This window comes from Uloborus diversus, chromosome 1 (assembly GCF_026930045.1).
Source record: "Uloborus diversus isolate 005 chromosome 1, Udiv.v.3.1, whole genome shotgun sequence".
Classification (NCBI taxonomy): Eukaryota; Metazoa; Arthropoda; class Arachnida; order Araneae; family Uloboridae; genus Uloborus; species Uloborus diversus.
Genome location: NC_072731.1, coordinates 35594831 through 35621770, shown reverse-complemented (window position 1 = coordinate 35621770; position 26940 = coordinate 35594831). Strand labels below are relative to the sequence as shown.

At 32.5% G+C, this 26940-nt stretch overlaps 1 protein-coding gene across 1 annotated transcript in view; it reads left to right on the top strand.

The window, feature by feature from the left end:
• The window catches only part of LOC129234350 (cytochrome P450 2J6-like), a 28500-nt gene extending 5444 nt beyond the window's left edge, over positions 1 to 23056 (top strand). The window contains exons 4-9 of the mRNA XM_054868343.1: positions 4124 to 4230; positions 7156 to 7457; positions 11775 to 11878; positions 12825 to 13080; positions 18263 to 18444; positions 22747 to 23056. Coding sequence (XP_054724318.1) covers positions 4124 to 4230; positions 7156 to 7457; positions 11775 to 11878; positions 12825 to 13080; positions 18263 to 18444; positions 22747 to 22925 — 1130 coding nt within the window. The 3' untranslated portion in view covers positions 22926 to 23056. The remainder of the gene's footprint in view (positions 1 to 4123; positions 4231 to 7155; positions 7458 to 11774; positions 11879 to 12824; positions 13081 to 18262; positions 18445 to 22746) is intronic.
• Positions 23057 to 26940: the final 3884 nt, after the last annotated feature.

The following is a 26940-nucleotide window of genomic DNA, read 5'->3' as shown; positions in this document are numbered from 1 at the left end:
AGTTTTTGAAATTATGAGTTTATTCTTGGGTATTTTTTGATAATTTTCTGGTGAATTTACTTGATTAATATTCTATTCACCTTCCTATTATAAATTAAAAATAAATAATTTGATTTATTTGTTTATTGACTCATTTTTAAAGAAAATTCTGATAAATCCTTATTTTTTTACCTTGGCACACTTTAATTAGCAACTTAAAAGTATCTCGGGTGAGCTTTCGCAGTTAAAAATACTTTTATTTTTCAGGCTAAGATCACTAAACATTAGTACAGTCGGACCTCGTTAATTCGAACACGATTATAATGAACTACTGCTAAAGCGAACTATATTTGCGGACCCAGTCCTTCTGTTGAAAATCACTTAACACACTCAACACTATTGTTTTTCAGATAAAACAAGCTACTGTTGGGACAAATTTAGTTTGAAGGTCCCTTTGAGCTCGTTTTAACGAGGTTTGACTGTGTAATTGTTTAACAGAATTCCTAATAACCTGTATAATTGCGCCTAACAAGGAGCTTTTCTTACATCTTTTAGAAGGCACCCCAGTAACGCAAAACAGTCCCCTGCAGGACGATTTTCTGACCCTCACCCTTGTAGTCCAGTCAAATTAGGTCATGACCCGGACATTAAAAAAAAAAAGAATGTGCACCTATACCAAGTTTTTCAGTATCATGATATCATGATACCTGACTGATATGAAGCGTCTTAAAGTTAAGCATCCAAATCTTTGAAATGAATTTATGGAAGGAAATTGGCTTTAAGGTCAGATGAAGCTTTAGAGCAAGAGAATAGGAGAATGAAAGTAATTGGTGGAATAGTAAATATTACTCAAAAAAAGAAAAATACTTTAGCGCGATTTTTTTTTTTTTTTTTTTTTTTTTTTGACCTCACCATAGCTGGCAAGGCTTTTTGATAAATCTAAAGCAAATGATTGGATTAAATGAAATGTTAAAGAGTAAACATCATCATTTGGCAGGTTCAAGAGGAAAGCGAAAACATGAAGATGTGCAATCTATGTATAATGCTATCAGAGTATCAACAAACCCTATAACATATGATGGAAGTGAACTTATTAACACAATAACAAAGTCTGTACATAGTGAAGCCACACAAACAGATGTATTAAGCATTTTAAACAGAGGCCGTGAAATGTACGCCACTTTCAAACGAGAGAGAATTGAAACGGAAAATATAAACTTCTGGGCCCCGATAAAGAAAGAAAAGATAAATCTATGTAAAAATAGCATGAAAAAAGTTGCAACAAATATAGCTGGCCTTGTTCTACAGTTAAAAGCTGATCGATCGTTATTTACCCGTTTGCTAGTTGTATCGAGGAGCCGAGCAGACATTGATTTAAAAGCAGCACTTGGTGCATATGAATTTTCGGCTGTTCCACAGTCTATGTTTAATTTGGACGGATCGATAAAATTGTCCCAAAACAAATCAAAGTTAATAAAGAATTTAGAGAAATGTAGCTCAGAAAAAGTAGACAGAAGCATCAAAGATTCTTTACCGAACCCCATGAAATACTCAAACATACCGAAGCAAATGAATAGAAAATCTTACAGTGTTGCTGTTATTGATGGAATGGCTGAGCTACAATCAATGAAGAAATCAGTGCTAGTTTAAATATGTAATGATTTAGCTGCAGAAGTTAATAATAAGATCAAGGAAATTCTTTTAAATTATGAAGAAACACACTTAGTGTTTGACACATATATTGAAAACTCGCTGAAATCTGCCATGCGGAAAAAAAGGGTGAGTACGTTAACATATAACTGATTCTACTAATATTAAAAATGTACAGATGAAGACCCTAATTTCTCATATAAAAACAAAGGATAATTTGACAGCTTATCTGGCGGATAAAGCTTTAATTTACGCACGCAGCATTGAAAAAGCTGGAGAAGTGAAGCTAAATTATCATTAAAAGGTGTTGTGACTGAACTGCAAAGCAGTCATGAAGAGGCAGATGTTAAAATAATACTGCACTGTCTTCATGCTTCTAGAGAAGGGGCAACCAGTATTCATACATATTCCCCTGACACCGATGTATTTTTACTAGCATTGTTCTGGTTGAAATCATTTCACTGCCCACGCTCAGTTTTGACTGGAGTAGGTAGTAATCGAAGAATGGTCGATCTAACCAGCATTGTGACTGCAATAGAACCCGAAAAAACTAAAGGAATATTAGGACTCCATGCTGTATCAGGATGTGATACAACAGGTTCACTTGCTAGGAAGGGGAAACCATCTTTTTGGAAAATTTACAAGACAGCAGACAAAGATACTCTTGATGCTCTGAGTAATCTGGGGTCAACCGAAGAATTTAGTGCAAATAATAAAGTTGCTATTGAAGGATTTATTTGCTCCGTGTATGTGCTTCTGACCAAGATTTCTGACATTGGAGAACTTCGTTGGTTCATGTTTTCCAAGCAGGAGGCTCAAAATGAAAATGTGCCTCCTACAAGAGCATCTTTGTCCCCATACATTTTAAGAGCGCATTATCAGGTATTAGAGTGGCGTCTTGCTGACCAGCAGCACTTGAATTTACCGTCACCGTTAGACTTCGGATGGGAAAAGAAAGACAACTTCTATGCCCCAGTTATGTGTATACTTCCTTGTGCATCTGAATCAACCTTGAAGCTAGTTCGATGCAGCTGTGTAAAAGGAAAATGCATTGTTTCATGTAAATGCAAATCTCAGAACATTTCATGCACTGAACTTTCTGTGTGTGGAGGTGATGAGAACTTATGTGAAAATCACAGTCAACAAAGCGATATTGATGACACTTCAGATGAAGAACTTTAAGTAAGAACTGTTATTTACTTTTTAAATTAAAATCGTGAGGAAATTCTGATTTTAATTTTTTAATTAAAATCAGAATTTAAATAATTTACTCATTGTTTAGAGCACATAAAATGTAAGTAATAAAATTGTCACTGTTTCCGATATTAAGTAACGGAAGTTGTAAATTTTTCTACATTAAAAAAAATAAATAAATAAATTCTTATAACCCCAAAACACGTGTATGCAAATAATTTTACTATTTAATAATTTAAAGTTTTTATGGAATAATATATTTTATTTTATCGTACAAGCTTTCCAAAATATTTTTTAACTGCTATTGGTAACTAAAAAAAATTCATAAAATCTAAATCGAAAATTACAAAAAAAAAAAAAACTTATTTTATATGGACAATTTGTTTTTAAATTTGAAAAGTAATCGTATTAAAATATTAAATATGTAATACAAGTTGGAAAAAAATCATAACAGGCCTCAAAAATGTGTTAAAACCGAGAATTTTCATCAATATCTACTGCAGCCGCCATCTTGGATTAATGACGTCACACAGGCCGTCTGACACGAATTCAAACAAAACACCCGGTGAGGCATAGTTATATAGGCCATAAGGAATGTATTAGAATTGGTCTCATAATTTCCTCACGAAATTTCCCACGGAGTGTCTTTTACCTTAAGTATGCAACTGGACTATTAGTTTCAGACTGATTTTTTTTTCTTTTATATAGTCCTTAAAATCAGTTTATATTGTGGCGACATATTTTATTCTGTAAGACAATTAAATTACTTCCCGAAGCGATGTTCAGAATGTTTGCGAAGTCTTTGTACTTTCGTGCCCCGGGCTCTCCCTCGGGCAGCTTTGAAAACACCCAAAAGGTCGTAAATGTCGGATAATTAAAGTCTAATCAAACTTATCTCAAAACACTCCGATGGCAAATTTCACGCAAAGATAACAAATAGCTAGTTAAGTTATTAAAAGTGCTTATCGCAAGAATGTCATTTTGCGTTTGGTTGAGGGAAGATATAAAACTTGAGTAGCAAGTGCAAGGTACTAGTATCATTATTCGTTGTGAATTTTAGCATATTAGGAAAATATGAAGCATTTTTATAAAATAAAAAAAGAGTAATTTAACCCACATTAGCAAAACCAATGAGAATTACATAGTTGATCGTGTATTGATAAAAGCTTTGTTTTTTACAAAAATATTAAGATATCCAAACTTTTGTAAAAAAAAAGTTATAACAGCCAAATACTAAATCATGTGCATAGGTTTAAGTAATTCAATTTGAAAAAAACGTTAATATTGATTTCTGTTTCAGACATGGCTATCTCAAGCGGCGAAATTTGGAAAGAACAAAAATTGTTTTTCATTCAAACTATTCGCAAGTTGGGCATGGGAAAACAAGAAATGGAAAGACTTATACAGGTAAAAAAAATTACATGATTTCAGTCGAAAGATTAATATTAGTTACAAAATACAGCTTGACTCGTGGGACAGCATTACGCCATTAACTCGGAACCAGAAAATCGTATACCGACCTGATTTTTATACAGACCTAGCAATCCTATTCAACAAACAAATACGGGAGAGCTACCGCTAGAAGTTCTCTGATCAGGAAAACAATAATGTAATAAAGAAAAATATATAAATAAGTAGCAATCGAACGATTATGGAAAAAAAAAATGTTTATGACGAACGAATTATGTGCCCTTGCCTCCTCTTTATCGAAATGTGAGGTCAAAACCTTTCGAAATTTTGACAAAAGTCCCCAAATTCAGCGTGATTTCGTAAGAAATGGTAAATATCTTTCACTCTTTGCAGATGAAGATCCTGCTACATGCAGTTGGTAGAGTCACGTGGCGCCTTTCGTTTCTCGTCAAATCTTTAAATTGGGTGACTTTTCTTAAAATGTCGGAAGACTTTAAGATCTTTTGTCTCGATAAAGAAAGGCGAGGGTGGATAATTTATGCGTCAAAAAAAAAAAAAAAAATCACTATATTATTTCGATGAATACTTATTTATTTATTTTATTTCATTATTACTCAATTCATGTCGTTCCTAGTAAGAAGACAATTTCTACCCCTAAATGCTTTACACCCTAAAGAAAAAATCTTGAAATGGGCAGCATGAAACACAGTAAAGCCTGTTAAGGCTCTGAAGCCATTAAACACAAATTATTCCATTAAACATAGACTACCTAAACCTCTAAAGTAAGGCTTAAGGTTTAAGGTTAAGGAAAAGCAAAATTTTGCATAAATCGAAAAATATATATAAATAAATCAATTGGTATTTCCGGAAGAACTGCGTGCAATTTTTGAGATGTGAGTGTGTATACAGCGTGTTCCAAAAATAACGATCCATTTTTCATAATCAACAAGTAAGTTTTACATCTTGACCCTACATGCACGAAGAGTAACGTTCCGGCAGGAAATGGAACACATCCTTTAGTTCACCGTCTGTGATGCTGATGACTGCTTCTTCAGTCCTTGAGCACTGCGGATGCAGAGTTGTGAGTTTGACCCTGTACGTAAAGGATTTGATGTAACCACAAGCAAAGAAGTCAAGGGGCGTTAGATCAGGTGAATTTGTTAGATTAGTGGATATTTTCAGCATTTTCGCGGATACAGCTGAAGCACATCTTCACATGTTTTACCTACCCGTTTCCTGGAAGCAAAGGCTATTCATTCTTCTATGAGAGCATTTCTTCAAACTCTTGTGAAAGAAATCAATACATGAGGGGCTTCATAGATATGGATTGTTGTTTTTGGAACACCCTGTAAATTAATGGATTGAGATTTCACAGCATCAGCAACTCATAATGCAGTAGAAATGCGAACGAAAGTATTTCACACTCAATTTGAAGATAACTAATCAATACTGCAATTTCTAAGATATTTATTACAAAAGAGGGAAATCGTTCCTTTCTACAGCCCGTTGTATTTTATTGCTTACTTTCATAGAAAGACGTACAAGAAGGGAGAAATTTTTTTTTTTTTTTTTTTTTTTTTTTTTTTTTTTTTTTTTCAGTGTAACATGAAGTAAATGACTGACAGAAATATTTCACCACATCAGAAATTGAGTTCTTTGTCAGGATGGAATTTGCATTTCTGCTTTGAAATCCCCTTTTCTGAAAACAGTTTCATGAAACGCAATTTATAAGCAGCCTTTTATTGGTTCTGTTAGTTTAGCATTTACAGATATTTTGGGTAGTTCTAAAAAAATATCATGGAAGGAAATACAAAGAAATATTTTGAAAAGATAAGTAAAATAAACTTGAAGTGGGAGAACATTGCAATGTTTTATTTCAAGCTTCATTCTGAAAGTTTTTTTTTCCCCAAGAATAGGAATTTTTCATCAATAGCATGCAATTTTAAAATAGTGGCATTTTTTCTTTATTTTGACTAAATTTTTCCTCTTTTCACCTTGAACGAGTTTACATCAAACGATATTTTCCTCTTCTTAGTTAAAATTGTCTACGGTTTGCACTAATGTTAAAGAGTTTCAAAATCTTGTAGCATTCACTATAAATTTAATTTTTCTGTTTAAAGAAAATTGCACGTTAGAGGAACATTTTAGACTGTTTGAAAAACAGTTATTAAAAAATGCTGAATGTTATAATGCTAGCTGATGAGTTATGCGAGATACAGGCGCACCGCACATACAGACAGTACGCCGAAACTCTTTAACATGGATTCAGGAACGGTTAAAGTAGATATTTTGGTTGATCGGAAGTGACGAAAAGGAACCTCATCAGGATTTAGTTAGGGGCAATTTAAATGAACACTAAGTTAAGAAAAAACATGTGAAAACGTTTTCATGCACTGTCGCTATCCGTTTTCAACTCTGTTATTCTTTTCACAATTCATCTGTACACTTATACGTTTTGAAGAAGAATAGGGAAGAAACTATATTAATATGTTTCATGTCACGGCTGCGATTGAAAACCTCCCTGAAAGAAAAGGTAGTTCTGCTTTGTAAAATCTTTCAGGATTCTATCAAAAACAATTAATTAATAAACTGTTTAAAAAAATATTTTAAACGATTTTCCGCTTTTTAAAATCTTTTAGGATTTTCTCTCTCAAAAAAATAAATAAATAAGTAAGTGAACGTTTAAAAAAATTATTTTAAAAGATTTTATCTCAATAAAGGTTGGAGATGTTTCGTTCTAGCACATGATGAAAGGTAATATTTTTCTTCATTACTTCAACGAAACACACAATAACGGCAAAAAAAAAGTGGAGCTGTTTCATTCTTACACCGAGATCTTCTACTGTCTCTGTCGTCTTAAAAATCGACTATTAAGTTGTACCCTACCTTTCAAATAAAATATTATTTTTTCCCTGTAAATAGGAAGAACTACAACAATTCTGCAGAGAAATCGAAAACGGAAAGGGTTCGCCCATAAATTTGGGACCTCTGCTGATGACCAGCGTGTCCAATAATATATTTGCCTTGTTGACAGGGCGGAAGTTAAATTACACAGACAAAGACAGACTCTTCCTCAACGACTCACTGGCCCTGATGACCTTGTACTTCAGACCCACGCGTATACACGCCTTCTTTCCGTCAGTCAAAAGCTGGATGGCCAAACTGAAGATCTGGGGATACGACGAAGTTCGATCTCAGATGCTGAAACTCTCCGAGTTCATCAAGTAATAGTAATTCTCACGAGATTCATTAATCTTATATGTATAATTAAAAACAGAGAGTATCTGTGTATGTATCTATGTCTCTATATCCGAGTTACTTCTCCCGAACTCCAGTGAACTGACCATAGAACCAGGTATCTATAGATTCATTATTTTCCAATCTTTATGTTTGGCTATTTAACATAATCCTCCGATTATACCTAGCTGAGATATCCATTAAAAACTATTAATTATGATGCTTGGATTTCGACTTAAATCCCTATTTTTCGAAAACTTTCCTCCATTCAAATTATTATTCAGTGCTTCATCTCAACTTTCCATACCAATGATTTTATTAAAATTTGTAGCATGAAGAAAATCATTGAGAAGAAAGATCTCTTGCTATTTTTTTTCTCGAATATGAACAAATAAAATTCTGTCTTTTGTTTTGAGGCTTTCCTGTAATCGGGGGATTTAAAACGTTTTCTTTTTGGTTATTTCTCCGTAATCTCAAAATTTTACTGATTTTTTTTTTTTTTTTCAAGCCTGATTGTTGAACACGCGTCACTTGACATAACTTTTATTTTTGAGGTAGCCCGTGCAAAGCTGGGCGACGCAGTTAGTTTCTTTTTAAGCTTCGATAAAGTTTAATTTTTTTAAGGAGAAAAGTTTTCACAAAAAACAATATTTAAACTACTGTTTTAATGTTATGCTTCCACACACATGAAAGTTTTAAAACTTACATTAAGGAGAAATAGCATTTGATAATATTCCTCAACACTGTGAAGACAACTGTTGAAAGCTCTGAAGACAAAAAGGTCTTATCCAGTTAAGGAGGCAAAAAGATTACGCATTTTGACCGATGCTGTAAATAGAATAGAAAGACAGAAAAGATCAAAACGATAAATCTGATGTAAAAACGAAACTTTTAAAAAAAAAGCATTAAAAAGAAATTAATGCGAAGAACAAGTAAAAAAAGCGGTTAATTTTAGGCTCGTTTGATCCGTCTCGGTTTTTATGATTTATGTCCCAATTTTTTTTGTTGAAAATCCTTTTTTAACATCAGTCTAACTATGAGTAACGATTAGCAAATCCGTGCACTATCAAAAAAAAAAAACCGCACAACAACAACAAAAAAAAAAAAAAAAAAAGAAGAAGAAGAAGAAGAAAATAGCAGAAGTTTGAGAAAAAGTTAAAAAAAATGACAAAAAGTAGTGAGAAACTGCGGGTTAGCAAAGGAATCTCTCGTGTCTGTTTTTTTAAATTATTTTCATTTCAATTGCATTTTTTTTATCTTCAATTAAAATAAAATTAAATGAAAATAAAATAAAAACTCAAATATATCTTCCTATAGTGAAAATGTTTTTGTTTCATACTAAAATTGAAAACTTTTTGTGGGGTAAGTATAAGGTAATTAGACTTAACCTTATAGGATGCCCTTATAAATTTTTCAAGGGGAAGGGGAACACCTAAGTCTACATACGCCACTGCTTTATTGCCATAATAATAATCCTCTGTTCTTCCAAAATTTTTGAAGAAAGAACCGTTTATTCAGAAAGTGATCTCTTTATAGTAAACTAGCTGCGTTGCCCGACTTTGCGTGGTCTACCTTGAAAATAAAAAAATGTGTCAAGTGACGTACATTCAACAATCAGGCTTAAACAACAGAAAAAAAAAACATTATGCAAAGTTTCCCTTCCAAACACTGACGACAGGTATTAAAATACTTTTAAGAAAGTAAAAAAGAGGAAGATGGGATTTAAAAAGCGTAACCATGGAAACACGAAATAAGTTTAAGAAAATAAAATGAGATGAGATGGAAAGGAACAATGGATTCAAAAAGTGTAACCATGGAAACGCGAAAATAAAATGGTTAACAACATGAATGGATATTTGATTTTTGAACTTGATTTAAAAAGGCATATAATTTTTTTCCTTGGGAGATATAAGTTTCATTTTTCGACTATAGGTCGAGATAGATCTGGAGTAAAAAAATGTCGCTTTTTCCAATGGTGTCAAAAAGAAAACTGTGGGACTATTCCTTCACTTTTTATTGATAAATTTAATGAAGAAAGTAGAGCCTACATTTCAGCTAAGCCTAAAAAAATTCAAGCTAAAAACGCAAAATAACTCCCGTCAGAGCATTGAAACAAACTGCATAGAACGCGGAAAATTCTACCCTTTTCAACGATATGTGATATTAGTATGTGCGAGTAATTTTTCACCCTCATATTCAGGGAATTTATGTGAAAATTAGGTCTACATTGGAATAAAAAAAAAGGACTATTCATCGAATTGTTTTCAAACTGATCTGCAAATCTTTTCAGTACTTAAAGGAGCAAACTGTGAAAATTTCAGCGAAATCGGTCGGGTAGTTCTAGACCGAGTTCAAACACACAGACGCTTTTTGTATTATGTATGTATTCAAAAAAATTCTGGAAGGAAGTCTGTAGCGTGCCCGCGTCCAGGAGACTCCATAGCACCTACAGACTTCAAATTTTGTACAAAATTTCTTCGAGCCCCGGGGATGTGCACCTGGGATTTTATTTTTTTAAATTTAAATAAGTTTTGTTTTTTGTTTTTAATTTTTAAAGCTCAAATTTCGCGTAAATTGCCTATTATCGCCTATTTAAGGGGGGAAAATTACTTGCACGTATTAATATTATATATCGTTGGAAAGGGTAGAATTTTCCGCGTTCTACGCAATTTCCTTCAATTCTCTAATTTAAATATGGCGGGAGTTATTTGCGTTTTCAGCAACTTTTTTAGGCTTAGCTAAAATTTAGGCATTACTTTCTTCATTAAATCTATCAGTAAAAAGCGAAGGAATTGTCTCACAGTTTTTGTTTTTGACACCACTGGAAAGAGCGGCTTTTTTTACTCCAGATGTAATCCGACCTATGGTCGAAAGACTAAGCTGCTATCTCCAAAGAGAAAAAGTTACAAGCCGTTAAAAATCAAGTTCGAATAATGTCAATTTATTCTCTATTAAAATTATTGATGTTTTACTTGGCGTTGCCATAGTTACGTCTTTTCAATTCGCATGTTTCTTTTTTCTTATTAACTTTAATATTAACTTATAAACTTTAAGGGTTTTGATTTTAACGGAAAATCTTAGGCTCAACTCAATTCAGTCCCGAGCTAAAGAGCAAAATATATTGCTAGAGACCACGAATATGAAAACGACTTTTCAAACGCAAAAAACTGCAGTTTTGCAATGCTCAGGAGCCTCTTAGCCCTTAAGGTTCTGCAAGTTGGTACAAGTTATTTTGAAACCCGGGGAAGGGGTGCTTTTTGATCAAAAGGGAGCTCATATTGCGTTTTTAATCTGTTTCTTTTTTTATTGACGATTTAAATCTTTGCGAATCAAATAAGATTGCGAAGCAATCTTCGGGAATTAGTAAGCGTTAGCGAGCAGAGGGCAGAGCCCCCTAGTAACTTTAAAAAATACATACATTATCGCAAAATATAACTTTTTTAGAGTAGAATATTCAGTTCTTCGGCTGATCAAGCAAAAATGTTTTTAATTAGATCAAACCATGAAATTTAAAAAAGATTGCTTTTACCTCAACTTATATTTGTGCGTTCAATATTTAATCGTTCAACACAAATATTTCCTCCTTAACCGAACGAAAAAAATTCTTTGTTAAGTTTTTATCACTACATAATTGTTCATGTAAAATTAACGTTCAATTTTTGTTTTTTTTTTTCAAATTTAAACAAGAAGTATTGGTATTGTTTTCATTGTTGTAAGCCATGTCATCAATTGAATGAATTCGTCTTAAATATTCAGGGACCATGGGATACATGTGTCCAATCAGTTCAAACCTTATTATTGATTAATTACACACTTGTATTTTTTGAGAAACATTTTGTGGAAGAATTCAAGGTAAATTGCCTAAGGAGAACGATTCCGTTAGATAGGAATTGTATGGAGTTTAAGTTTTTCTTTAGAGCCTAATATTTTATATGGAATGTTGAAAATTGAACAAGAAATTAATTCAATAAGTAATGTTGAAGGATAGCAGTGGGTCAAAGTAAAGATCTTTGGACCATCTTCTTAAAAGCGTTTATGGATAGGGAAGATAGGGCGGAGACATGAACCCATCGACACAAATTTTCCTGAATTTCTTAAACCAACTTTTGAAATTTTAGGGGGAGCACATTAAAAAAGAAGATTGTGGTTGAAAGTCGTTAAATGATTTTTAGAAAACCAAGACTTTACTTTGTCATTTTTATCAATATTAACCAATTTGAAAGAATGTATTTCATGTTTTTCTTGACTAAACACTTTAAATATAATTTTCAAAAAAATCAGACGATCGTTTTTTTTTACTGTAGTGGACAAATTGAAGAGCATAAAAATTCCTCGAATTGTGGAAGCAGCAATTACATTGACGAATTCTTAGCCCACATGAATGAACACAATTCAACTACATTCACAGGTAAAGCACAGTATAATATAGTATAAATGTTAGAAAAAGTGTATAGAGAAATTTTTTTTTCACTATCATTTTGACAGTAGGACATTTCCAGATTTTTTGATTTATAGTTTGGTTCAAAGAATTTTTTAACATGCTTTAAGAAATATTTTCTTGCTTTATTTTACCGACTTTTGGAAAATGTCTGTAAGAAGGGATATTGATTGAGTGCTTTTATGAAAATGCAGGAAAAAGAACAAATTTGGTAATACAAATGAGCCGTCGCAGGAACAGATCCTGACTGGTTTTTAGTCATTTTTTTTTTCTTTTTCCTTTTACTTTAATGGTGATTATTATTTCATTTTTCAATTATACATTGCGTTACATTTACTTATTCATTTTGCACATTGAAAGGAAATATATATATAAATACGGCTATCTTGATTAAAAAAGCAGTATAAGTTACCTGCCTAAATGGCTGTTTCGGAAGCGACCAACTTTAAAAATAAATGAATGGGTCTTTTCAACTAAATTTTTTATTGTGTATGCGCGCAAGAATGATTTTAATTTCTTCCATTTTTTTTTTCTCTTTTCTTTCTATTTAGATTTTTTTTTTTTTTTTTTTTTGTGCAATTAAAAAAAATCTGTTTTTTTTTTCCATTTAAAGACAGTTATTCTTTCCTTTTCCAACTATGCATTACATTACATTATTCTTAGAGAAGGAATCAAAATGGAGGGAGCAAGTCCATTTATTGGCTTAGTAAAAGCTGACCCAAAGACCCCAAGTCACGTGACTCAACAACGGCGAATTGTTGGCACGTTTTGCGTGAAACAAGCGAAAGAAACCTTATTTCTTCCAACGCTTTGCTTTAAAATCTATCACGTGACTTGGGGTCTTGGTTTCATGAACGAAAGTCTTCACTCCCTCCATTTTATCTCTTTTCAATGTCATCAACTATTCTTTTTGCAGAACGAATGCTCAGAGGAAACATCCAAAGCCTTTTTGGGGCTGGAAGCACTCCAGCAAGAGCCACCATAGAATGGGCCTTGGTGTGTATGGTTCTTTATCCTGACATTCAAAAGGTAGTCCACGAAGAGCTGGATTCCGTCATTGGAAAAGAGCGCTTCCCTGCTTGGAACGACTTCAAAACATTACCTTACACCACAGCGGTTATGTACGAAGTGATGAGAAAGTGCACGATCATTCCCATTAGCATGCTTCGAACGTAAGTAAGAGGGATTTTGCGGTATGGAAAATAGTTCATTTCAAAAGAAAAAAAAATGGTTTGCGCAATCTATTTGCGTAGATGAGACTTTTTACTCTAGTTGGACTTGATTCCCGAAATTTTAAACTTTGGCTTTTAATTGTGATACAATGGGATCGTTTCCAAAATTTTAAAAGTATTTTTTTTTTCTGAAAGAGTATGCTTGACATAGGATCTGACAATTTTTTAAATAATTTGTTGAAGTTTAATAGTTTTAAAAAATACTTAAATCGGTGCTCTTTCATCGTTTAACGCTTTTGCCGATGACATCACAAATGATGAAATGCCATTCAGTGTTGCCATTCACGGTCCAAAATATTTAATTCGCATCTTTACTCACGTGTATTGGCAACGATATGGTTGATAGCAAGCGTAGAGTGCAATTGTAATTCGCCATAGACTAATAATAAGAGTAGACCGAGCTTTCTCATTCTTGCTGATGAAGAAAATTGGTTCATAGATGTATCATGTGACTGGTGGAAGGGTTTGGCGAAGACTTTGGCAGCATGGTTGCTAGATGGAAACATTATCTATAGTTTGGCACTCGACATGTATTTTAAGACGTAATGTATTTTCATTATAATTTTTTTCCAGGTGCTGAGATTGAACTGTTTTTCTTTTAGTTATGCATTATTTTGACATTAGTAATTAGTTTTTGATCACAGTTTTCGGTAACTTTTATTTCATTCGGAACTGCTACGTCAGCGTTGGCGTAAACGTTTTGCGTCAAGGCGAAAATGTACTAATCGGTACCTTAAATTGAAATTGCAGGTAAAAATCTTACCGTTTGCCGATTCTTTTTGGGCGCATGCATCCTTAATTGCTTAAAGAGTTATTGAAATTGAATAAAGAAAATGCACAGTACTATCTAAACGAAAAACTCACTATATTAACAAAATTTTTACAACTTAGAATAACAAATTTACAAATCAGACTCCATAAAAGATCATTCTTCCGTGTTCCATCAATTCAATTAATTTTATTTATTGTTGATCGTCTGCTACGATCAACGCCCGCTGTTGCTAGGATTCGCAACTCCAACGAACTATAGGGGGCACTGCAGTCACTGTTTAATGGCGGAATTGAAAACTAAAACAAACGCATGTGGTAGCGAAGAAAATGCTAAAAGTGTTGTGATTTTTGTTCGTATGTATGATTTTTTCGCTTTATTCGTTTGAAAAGATTTTTCAAAGTCTTGTGGATATTCTGACCCATATAGAAAGAGATTAGAAACCAAAAAGTATTACGAAAGTAAACAATTAATGTAGAACACACAGTAAGTTGTTCTGAAGCAGCCATTTTCACGATGTTGAATTCGGAATTCATAAATTTTTGGTTCGCTTCGAACGGCATTTTCATTTTGTACCGTTTTTTCTATACATTAGTACATATTAAGTTCAGTTTCGTGACATTTCCAGCATTTGTTGACATTTTTGTCACATAGTGCACATACGTGGCAGACTGTCAAGAGTAACGTTTAACACTAGATAATTTATTTCTATGACTATATGATTGGATATCCAAAGAAATCATGCATTTAATTCATTCGTCATGGAAATAATTTACCTGATATGCGAAATCTTGTCAAGATACATTATTCTTTCACATAATTTTAAAACCATAACACTATAAACAGATTTTTGGCGAACTTTTATTTTTTATTGTTCAAATTCTTAACGTTCTTTCTGGATTTTTCAATCTGTTCTGCGATAAATATTTTCAAGAAAATTTATTTGCATACTGTCTATTTCAGTAGGATACTGTAGTAACAAATTTTATTTAAATCATTTATGTGGAATTAGGTTAAAGAACAGTGTCCAGTCAATGTTGTTAAGTTCGTTTTTTTTTTTTTTCATCGAATTGAAAAACTGATATTTATTCAAATTCACTCAGAACAAAATAATAAAATGTGTACTCACAGTTTATATATGGTGGTAGTTTTCTTTTCAGTTTATTGACCATTATTTCTTTTTACTTATCGAATTCTGTAATCTTACTATCATTTTATTCCACTCATGATAAAAATTAAAAATGGTTTAACTAAAAACGCGAAAACTCGCCAAGGCTACTTTGCTTGCACAATACTAAAACTACTATAACCCTAAACAAATTTGGCGAAACCTTTCAGCTGAGAATAAAAGGAATAAAGTAAATTCTTTCTCGGTTATTCATTTTGTTCTACGATAATAAATTCAAGAAAATATTTTGCATACTGTCCATTCCAACTAAATGCTGCTGTAAAATATGATTAGTTAAATTAATTTAAGATTAAAAAAACTCATATTCTTACAAATTCATACAAAACAATAAAAAATTTTACCTGGTATAACGTTATCCAATTTTGTTAATCCAGAGTTTTCTTGTTTACGCTTCCACCATTTAATACTTTTTTGAAAGAAATAAGAAAAACTAACATTATTTTGAGAAGCTCGAGAATACTACTAAGGGACGAATTAATTTCTGTAGCTGAAAGCAAACTAAGACACATCGATTGCGTTAATAAATACTCAGAACAAACTGCCTGTGTTTACGTCAACAGACACACGTGATGCGCAACGTGGCAATGTTTTAGGTGCAGACGCAGTTTTATAAATCACCGCAAGGTAGCGTATTCGAGCGCTGGAGTTCCGAATATCCACCAGTCACATGGTTTGGTTTATGAGCAGCAAAAGGGTTGCCATAGCTCGGTCTACTCTTATTATTAGTCTATGTAATTCGCTTCTTGATTACCATAACGTGGAAATGCGGAAGAAAGATGCGCCATAGTGCATCATTTGTGACGTCATAAAGACCACGCCTTGTTTGAAGAATCTGACATTTTCAAAAATTAATTAAAAAATAACTGTTGGGAATAAAAGTATTTTCTGAGTCTTTTTTTTTTTTTTGCTTATTCTATCAATTTCAGAGACACAAAGTACTACGTTTGTCTGAAGGAAACAACCCCATTCTAACATAAGGAACTAATACGTATTGTAATATGAAGCATCAACTTTCCAAAAAAAATTGTGCTTGAAAAATAATGATTTGTATGTGTTGCGGGTATGAACTTGTATTTAAAAAATAATCATTTGGACCTGTCACGCCCGCAACAGGTACAAATGGTTATTTTTTAAATACAAGTAAATTTCTTAGAAAGTTGATACTTCATATAACGATTCATAATGACTCTTCACACTCGAATATATTACAATTAGAAACCTAAATTTAAAGTTCCAGGAAGAAAGGGCAAATGTTTACCTAAAAATGTCCCACCCGTGCAAAGTTCAGTTTCAAGTTCAAGAGAACAAATTATAAAAGCAAATATGGCAAAAGAATGGGTTCGTTTCCAAAATTTTAAATGTATTTTTTTCTGGACGAAGCATGATTAAAAAACATAGGATCTGACCATTTTTTAAAAATTTGCTTAAGTTTAATATTGTTAAAAAATTACTTAAATCGCTGCACTTTCATATTTACGCGTCCGCCGATGACATCACAAATGATGAAATGCCATTCAGTGTTGCCATTCACAGTGCAAAATATTTAATTCGCATCTTTACTCACGTGTATTGGCAACGATATGGTTGATAACAAGCGTAGAGCGCAATTTTAATTCGCTTCTTGATTATCATAACATGGAAACGTGGTAGAAAGATGCGCCAAAGAGCGTCCTTTGTGACGTCATCAAGACCACACCTTGTTTGAAAAATTGGACACTTAAAAAAGTAATTAAAAAATAACTGTTGAAGAAATGAGAGTATTTTCTGGGTCCATGTTATTGTTTTTGCTTATTCTATCAATTTCAGTGACAAAAAGTATTACTTTTGATTGAATGAAACAACCCCATTGGAATAATACATAGTGCACTACCGATTATCCGCAGAATTGGGTGGCACATATACAGCGGATAACCAGAAAAAAAGGTTTGAAATGTAGGTAAAGAAGATAAATATTCTCTTCTGCATAGAAATGATTGTTTTGTACATAAAACGTGATGCAGGGGTGAAAATATGTGCGGTAAAAAAATTAAAAAAAATATTGCTAGTGAATGCCATGGCTTTAAAAGGTCAATAACACTCGCATATATTTGAACTATAACCAAAACCATTAGAGTGTGCAAAAAATGCACATAAAAACTAAAAAAGGATCGCTCGTTATTGCTAACGGATTACACACTAATGTGAGGCAAACAGATTAACTGGAACAGCTCGAACTAGGTTACACCAAAAAGACAGCGGGGAGGAGGAGAATTTTTTCAAGACTAGTCCGGTCACTCTTTTACGCGTGTAAGTAGTGTACATTTTTGTAAGTACGGTACATCTAAAAATCAGTTAGTATTGTAGATCTATAAATCAGGTTTCAACGTGTTAGATTTCAGTGAGGTTTGAAGGTTTGATGTCATTGGAAGGGAAGAGGAAGAGAGAAATAGGGAATGCCTAAAATTAGATTTTGCACTTATTAAGTTAAAATGTGAGTATTAAAATGTATCCAGTTTCAGTTAATCATTGTCGCTCTAAGCGGATAATCAGGAGTTTACAGTACAGCCATTTGGTTGAAAGATAATCCTTTAAATATTTTTGAAAGTCCTTTTCCCTCCTTAATAATTCAAGTTTAACACAGGACTTAAGTCGACCTCTTTTCTTTAGATCAGGCATGACCCACTTGTCGTTCATTGAAGCCGACTTTGTGCTAAAAATGAAATAACTGACTTTCTGCACTGTTCTGATCAGATTTCGAATATTTCGTTTGTTAAGGACACAGATAATAATTTTAAAAAAAAAAAATATTTTTTTCAATACTGGATTAACAGAAGATTAATTAAAGGAAACTAACACAGAAAAAAAACATATGCAACGAGATCAACCAATAGCAAGTGTGGGTCTTTTCCAGTAGGTGAAAAAAATATGGAGATACGTCACTGCCTTCTTGACTAGGAAGGCATTGGATACGTCCACAAAGAATATCTAAAAGTATCTCGTTGTTCGAATAAATCTGTCAAAAAAGAACGGCATTTACTCCTTGTTAATTTTACCTAAGAAAATACAGATTCATTAAATAATCTGGAAGGTTTTCATCCAATATCTTAAGTACATGCACAAGAAACTATTCTGTTACCTACTCCTGCCACTGGTTATTAGTGATGCATTTTTATGTATTTTTTTAGGAATCGGACAAAGTGCAGAATTGGTGGATATGATGTTCCAGAAGGAAGTATCATTATGACGAACATTTGGGGAGTTCATCATGATTCCAAAGTCTGGAGAGATCCATTTACTTTTCGGCCAGAAAGATTTTTGCAAAATGGTGATGTCGTCAAACCTTCAGAATTCATACCCTTCTCATACGGTAAGCGACTTTAAGCAATATGTTTTATATATAGTCGGCGCTTTAGTTTTTGTAGTAACTACTACCAGATTTTAAAAGGAATAGTTAAAAAAATCAAGGTAAATTTCTCAAAGAAACTATAAACATAGGCTAACATAAAATTTACGTTACACAACAGGTTAACCTAAAACAAAAAAAATTTAAGTAAAAATTCTGAGTAAACATTGAATTAAAAAGAAATCCATATTTTGATGGCTAACTGAACTCAGTACTAGGGCATTTCCAAAAAGATGCAATGGGGTCGTTTCCAAAATTTTTTTTCTGAAAGAGCATGCTTAAAAACATAGAATCTGACCATTTTTTAAATATTTTGTTTAAGTTTAATATTTTAAAAATATTACTTAAATCAGCACGCTTTCAAAGTTTATGCTTCTGTCCGATGACATCACAAATGATGAAATGCCATTCTGTATTGCCATTCAGAGAGCAAAAATTTAATTCGCATCTTTACTCACGTGTATTGGCAACGACATGGTTGATAGCAGGCGTAGTGCGCAGTTTTAATTCGTTTCTTGATTATCATAACGTGGAATCGCGGTAGAAAGATGCGGCAAAGTGCATCATTTGTGACGTCATCAAGACCACGCCTTGTTTCAAAAATCGGACATTTAAAAAAATTAATTAAAAAATAACTGTTGGGAAAATGAAAGTATTTTCTGGATCTTTTTTTTTTCCTTCTTATTCTATCAATGTCAGCGACAAAAAGTACTACTTTTGACTGAAGAAACAACCTTACTGTAGTTTCTTATAACAAATGGGTTGTCCGAACTTGTTCCTCGACAAAGTTGCTAAGCACTCTCTTTGTTCAGTTGGCTAGTTAGAACTCATGAGAAATTATTCCAGCTGAATGAATGTTGTCTCACGTTCCTCAATTGCCTCGAAGCAATTCTGCGATATAAAATTGTTCGTATCAACATTAGTGAGGAAACGTTTCCATGAGGCAACATTGAAAACGACCTTAATTAATAGGTCATGTTAGTTTACCAGAAGTCGATTCTATATCACTGGTTTTCGTAGGAGGCAAATAATTTGATGTAAAAAAATCAGTTTTTAAACTTTGAAATTTACTTTACCAACATAATAAAAATAACAAAAGTTAGTGCTCACAAGTGAAGCAAGTGGCGTAAAAGACACTAAGATATTTAAAACATTTTCATACATTTAAATGCGCAACAAAGCTAAGGTTGCCTCATTTGAAGAATAATGTATCAAAAGGAAACACATCCACTTCTTTAGATTTTTTTTTTTTCCAACTCGTTTTTAATTCTTTTCTAAGTGCTTCAGATGACTTTAATCGAGCTCCCTAGTCTCTAGAACGTCTAACTCAAGGACAGATATACAAGGGAGAAGCAATGGGGGGCGATTGCCTTTCCCTTGAAGGACCTTTCACCGGCAGTTTTTTTCCGATTGAGGTCCAAAAACGAAAGTGTTGGCCATTTTTTGTATAATGTTGAGGAAAGGAATCGGGTTCGAATCTCCCTCTCGGAAACTTTTCGGAATTGAAGTTTCGAAACAGCAATTAAACGATCTTTAGTGGTTTTAGGAAGAGTATGGAGGCCTTCATCCGGACATTTCTCAAAATGTAAGCCTAAAAGACGCGATTGACATAATATGTGTAGGCAGGAATGGGTTCAGTGCAGTGGTTGAAAGTAGAACCCCTATAAATAAAAAATCTAATTTCAACTTCACAACAGTTTTTTCAAAATTAATTCACGAGAGAGCCAGAGAGCTAAGGATCAACGTTGGCGAAATTTTGTAAACTGTTGGCGTCGCTTCCATGCTTCCAGTCACTTCGCGGGCTATTAATTATCCATTTCTTTCTTCTTTCTGCATCCGTTGGAAATATGAAAAGCTGAAATCCTTTCTTATGGAGCTGTTTGCACAATTAACAGTCGAACAACCACCCATTTGACTCAATTTAACATATGCGAAAGAAATGTAAAGAAAAGAAAATGAAAAGAAAGCAATGCTACCGCTGCGAAGCACTGGATCAAGTTTGCTCCAAAATGGCGGATGCGTCGGCTCCTCCACTATAGGGGCTTTAGTTGGAAGTAGCGCGCTGCAAGTAACGACGCTACTGTAGTAGCTACGCTATATTTTTTAGCAGTTTGTAGTGTAGCGCATTACTTTTAAAAAAAGTAGTACAGTGAGTAGTTCGATACAAAAAATAGTAGTTTGTAGCAATTTCTGGAAACTACTTTTTAATCAATTTAAAAAAAAAAATCAAGGTTCAAACGAATCTGACTGGTGCAAATTTTACACAAGCACATCAACGGATGCAATGAGAAATAAGACTCATAAAAATACGAGCTGACCGCAGGAGTATCATCAGGGACCGATACCGATACAAATGTAAGCCCATGAAGTCCGGGCTTAGCGCGCCCTCCCCAACTTGGGGGCCCCCAAAAAACTACAAATATATATACTAAACGTTTTCAATTGTTTTTAATTATTTTTTTTTTTTTGTTCCAAAGTTTAAAAATTTAATTATTATTGCTGACTCTTTTAGTAAGATTTATGAGTTCAGTGCAAAACTAACTCTCCCCCATGGAATAAGACAATTATTAGGAGTGAGTTCCAACATAGAAGTACTGCTTGTAACCGCTCTATACGACATAAGCAGTGCTTATGGCATAGATAAGCAGTTCGTGTTGCATTCATTTTATTTTTGTTAATTTACAATACTTCAGGATGCTTGAATCTTTTGTAATTGTTTATTTAAATGAACTTCTAATTCCAAATACAATCATAAAGAAATTAAGTATCTTGAGAACTTCCTTTTAATATTGGTTGACTATGCATGGCAGCCTACAGCCATGCAAATGCCGAAGGTGTCATATGGAAGGGAATCAATGGGGTCTATTTCCCCCCCCCCCCCCCCAAAAAAAAAAAATCAGTGGTGCGGATTGCGGCAGAGGGTGGTAAAGTACCTTTTTTTTTTTTTTTTTTGAGGGTACGTCGTTGTTTTTGGAGGATGGGAACATCTGTAATGACAAAAAAATGTGCGATTGAGCACGTTCCTCGATTGTGTAATTCATAAGAGCCCCAAAGGTTTGTTGTGCTTACAAGTCCCAAAATTTCTAAATCGGGCCCTGTATATCGTTTTTACGCATTTATTCTTTCTGTTTGACGTCATTTGTTTGTTGCACTTGTAATGCTAGGCTTAAAAAAATATATAAAAAAAATTAAAAAAATTTTAAAAAACTGGAAATTTTTGTTGATAAAACGTTGCCCCTATACGCCACATGCAACACAAAAACATTTATTCAAATTTAAAATCAAGCTGAAAATATAAACAGTAAAGTAGGTAATTAGCGTTAAATAGAAATGTTTGCTGTCCTGCAATACTTAAGTCTCCCACATGGTACTCAAAGATATGGATTTCTTCAAGTTTAAGTTAAATTTTTCATTTTAAATACATTATTTTTTTTATTATTCATTTGCAAATGTTGATCTGAAAATATGTTCGCTAAAAATTTTTGAACATGATACACTGCTCAAAACAAGCGGAGAAACCACTGGGACAAAAGCGTATTATCTACCACAGAATAATTTGACGGCAATATAGTATGTGTTCAAAACGCTATCGTAAGTTCAAAATTTTAGATACATCCTTTAAAATTTTAAGTTCACTGGAAATATGAATAATAATTACCACTATCGATTAATGCCCTCCATTTCCATAAAAAGGAATCTATAAAATAGGCATTCATCAAGCTTCCTCAAAGTTACTTGGGTACAGCAAAAAAAAAAAAAAAAACTAATTAATCAAATTGTTCGAGCTGTAATGATCAAACACAGTGATTTTTGCCACTTCAATATTAATAACTAATGTGCCCGTCTGGTTATTAAACTAGAGACCATTGCTCGAATTCGGTCACTGTCACTCAACTAAGTAATATATTTGAAATACTGAGGAAAGTGACTGAGCTAGAGACGGAAAACCTCTTAAGGAAGCCATCTCCAGCTCAGTCACTTTCCAATGCCGGGCTGATGAGTGCTAATAAGCATGAAACTGCAGTCCTCGGCTGGAAATGACTGAGCTGGTGGTGTATTTCATGTATTTCTGCTTTAGCCCTGGCTAATGGGCTGTAATTTACTGAATAACTGATGTATTGTTTTTCCAAAAATCAAAAAGTGATTATGAATGAGATTTCCTCAAAGTCGGTTAGCTAAAAAATTTAATCGACGATTCAAAAGAAAGAGTATTTACTAAGCTTAACCAATGTCGCTGAATTAAACAATGGGCAATTTTATCAACAGGACGAAGAAAGTGTCCAGGAGAAGAAATGGCCTTGATGGAAGTTTTTCTTTATTTCACTACTTTGATGCAGCGATATAACATTGAACCCCCAGCGGAAAATGTTTCCTGTTACAAAAAGGTTCTTGGAATAGCAAACATGGCTATTCCGGACAATATTTGCCTCAAGTTACGAGAATAGCAGAAAGTAACCAATCAGAGGAGTTTTAATCTAGTAAACCAATCAAAAGGGCCACCATGAAGTAATGTAAAACAATATTCCTTTTGCAAAGCACTGTTGTGTATAGAAAATGTGAAACTAATATTATTTTGATATAAAGTTGTGATACGATACTGACTGCATTGCATAATGCTCAATTGTACCTAATGATAATTTTAGCAAAAATGGGGCAAGTGTACGAGTTAGAAGGCTGTCTAACCAATAATTAACAACGGTTAGGCTCCTTGAAGCCTTAAAGTACACAATACCAAAATTTAACAATAACTAATTAAAATTAAAACTGCAAAATTAATGAAAGTCACTTGGCACATGCGTAACTTAAACCAGTGTTTTGTAACCTAGTACAATTTCAGACAAGCAAAAATAATATATATATATATATATATATATATATATATATATATATATATATATATATATATATATATATATATATATATATATATATATATATCCGAGGACAGGCGTCAGTCCAGAACAAAAACCAACGTATAAGTAAGGATTTTATTTAGTTATTTATTTATTTTTTTTTTTTTACAAATTAATACTAGGCGAATATAATTTCTACTGTCCAACCACGGATTGTATGGAATTTTCAAACGTACAGATAAGACGAATCTATCTGAATGAGGGGGAAAAGTAAAATTTTGATGTCGGTATTACGCTTATTTGAATGAAACTCTGCTTCTGAAAAAGCTGGCATCGATTAAAAAAGAAATAATAGATTCGTCTATTTGCAGCTGTAAAACGGATGTTTGTCTTTCCATACAATTCGTGATCAGACAGTAGTTAGAGTGACATTAGTCTTGTTAATTTTTAAATTATTTTTGCACGCGTGGCTTTATGTTTAACTCGTGCAAAAATAATTACCAAATAATTTATTTCAAAAAGAAAACAGAAAAAGGATTTATACAAACTTCTTCTTTTAAAATTAAGCAAAAAAAAAAAAAAAATGCTAATTATGTAACGAATTCCTGACAGATAAATGACGTCCAAGTGTCACTCACCGATAAGAATAAACTTTGTACATTGATAAAACAGTTAAAAATATTGAACCTTTTTTTTATTAATCGACAATAAAAACTTTTAACGTGGTGACATTCATCCTTAAATGTTGGTTTATTGAGATATTAGAGGGTACAGTAATTTACCCCCTAATACCCCAATACTTATATCAAATGTCGATTACAAAAGTTAAAGACATTATTTAAAATTTGAAAAGAAAAAAAATATTTTACACTGAAAAATCAAAAAGTTGCGCGTTTCAGGATTTTTTTGAAAATTACAAAAAATATTACCCTTTAATATCTAGAGGGTACAAGGATTTACCCTCTAAAATATCCGAAAACTTATTTCAAATTTCAATTACAAAAACTAAAGTAATTATTCAAAATTCAGAAAAAAAAATTGTTTTACAATAAAAAGTCAAACTAAAGGTTGCGCGTTTCAGGATTTTAATGAAAATTATGAAACTTATTACCATTTAATATCTTATTGTGATATTAGAGAGTACGAGGATTTACCCTTTAATATCCCAAAACTTATTTGAAATTCCAACTACAAAAACTAAAGTAATTATTTAAAATTCGGAAAAGACAATTATGTTACAATACGAAGTCAAACTAAAGGATGCGCATATCAGGATTTTTCTGAAAATTATGAAACTTATTTCCCTCTAATATCTAATTGTGGTTATTAGAGGGTACAAGTATTTACCCTCAAACATCCCAAAAATTATTTTAAATTTCAATTACAAAAACTTTAAAAAATATTCAAAATTCGGAAAAAAAATCTTACAAAAAGAAATTAAATTAAAGTTGAAGCGATTCAGGATTTTTCTGGAAAACTCTTTTCCATTCAATTGAAGGGGGTCTGTTGAAGGTTAATTGTGATGAATATTTTGCCCTGAAAATTTGTATTTTTAGCAAAATCCTATACCGTGTCAACTGTAATTTGTTTTCTTATTGTAAAGTTTTTTTTAGTTTGGTAGTTTGGTTTGGTTTATTTGGTTTTTATGACGCAAGAGCCTTTGGAAGCTGTACTACGCCAAACGATTGATTATTTCACATTATTTATTTTTCATTTAAGAAGAAAAACAAGAAATGGTAAAAGAACGTATTTTAAAGTAAAAAACATAGAACGTAAAGCAGTTTAAAATTAAAATATGTGAAAAACATGTAAACTTTAAAAACATTTAAACAAAGTAAAAATCAAGAAAAAATGGTTGAAATAATACCTTGATAACAAACCCTGAACAATAAGAAAAGGACAAAAGCACATAATGACGATACAAGCACTACATTAAAAAGGGGAAACCAATCTCCTGGAGGAGGAAGAAGAATTTTTGATGGGGTAAATATTTTGATAGCTTTATAACCAAACACTTGTACCATAAGCGAATGGTCTCGACTTCTAACACTAAAATATCATACAATTCAAAGGTAGTATTGATAAGAAATTAGTGCACTGTTTTTATTCATCCATAAAAAAAGACATTCATTAATACAGTTACTTTAACAACTTCGTTATTTTTCAAGATTTCTAAACCTTTCATTAATAATAATCAAATTTTTATATGTTCAAAACTGTTCTGGCATTTTTTTTTTTTTGAGCTTTTCAACAATTTATTTATTTATTTATTTTTTAAAGATGTTTTGCTTTGTAATCTTTAATGCTTTTCGTGCAAGGGAGGGGTATGTTTTCTCAGTATAGATGTATACATCATAGTTTATCATACGAGAGCACATTATCATTCAAAACGAACCTTAAAATTTGCCAAATTTATTTATCTAAATCGGAAACAACATAAAAATTCGCAGTTTCTAAAGAAATAATACAAAGAAAGATGAAATATTACAGCCACTAAGAAAACATAATTCTCTCCTTTTTACGATTTTTCACTTTTATGGCACTTTTATGAGTCTTTATGATGCTCAAATAATCGTAGACATGAATAACGATTACAGATATAACTTACAGCGTTTAATCCGACTTAAAGTAGAAAAATCCATTCATATTTTGCGTTGTAAAAATATCGTTATTCTTTACAGCAAAAAATCGTATTTTTATTTTTATTCATATTGTTAATATTAACTTGCTTAAAACGTAAAAATGGAAGAGAAAATTTTGGTTGAAGAGGTTTTTGAGACCACTTTAGAATCGTGACAACTTTTGACGCCTGACTATCAATGCAAAAATGTGTGCTGATAGTTGCGTAACTAACCTACTAGCTATTGATTTAAAATCGCAATTTAAAGCTCTTTCTTTCCAAAAAAAACTTGCACAGAGTTAGTTTACGTAACTGGTGGGCGTAAAAAAGGTAGAATCAATAGAGAAACATTATTAAAATTTCATAATTTAGAAGAATAATTTTCAAACCTTTAGAATGAATTATTAATTTAGGCAACAAAAACTAACCAGTAAACATCACAATTTTTTGCACGTATTGTAGTAATATTTGAGACTAAATCGCTTAAAAACTACTTATGCGTAAAACTCCATTGGTTTTTTTTTTTAATTGTTTCAATTTCTTTGTCGGGGTGCGATATGTTTTTTTTTTTTTTTTTTTTTTTTTTGTCATGGACAATGCAACTAGAAGAAAAAAAAAATAAACATATAAAATAAAACACAAATAAATACAAAAAGTCTCAAGTGCTGATAATTTTACAGCAGTGCGCAGATAAAAGTTCAGTAACTGCAAATTTTTCATTTTCTTTTGGAATTTTTGTCATCTATTTTACGTTAACTTTCTTGTGCAATATATGTAGTTTCCGCAGAAAAAAAAAGTGCAGAAAAAACTTGTGTTCAACATTTTCCTATGGTTAGTGTTAAATCCAAAACGCATTTCTTCAACCATATCGAAAACTCTTATCTGCAGATACTGCCGTTTACCTGCACAAGGCAGTGCAGTCAAAGTTATCGTGTATATGTATCGTTGGTGTAGTTGCCTGTGCTTCTGTGATTCTGGGCTGTAAAA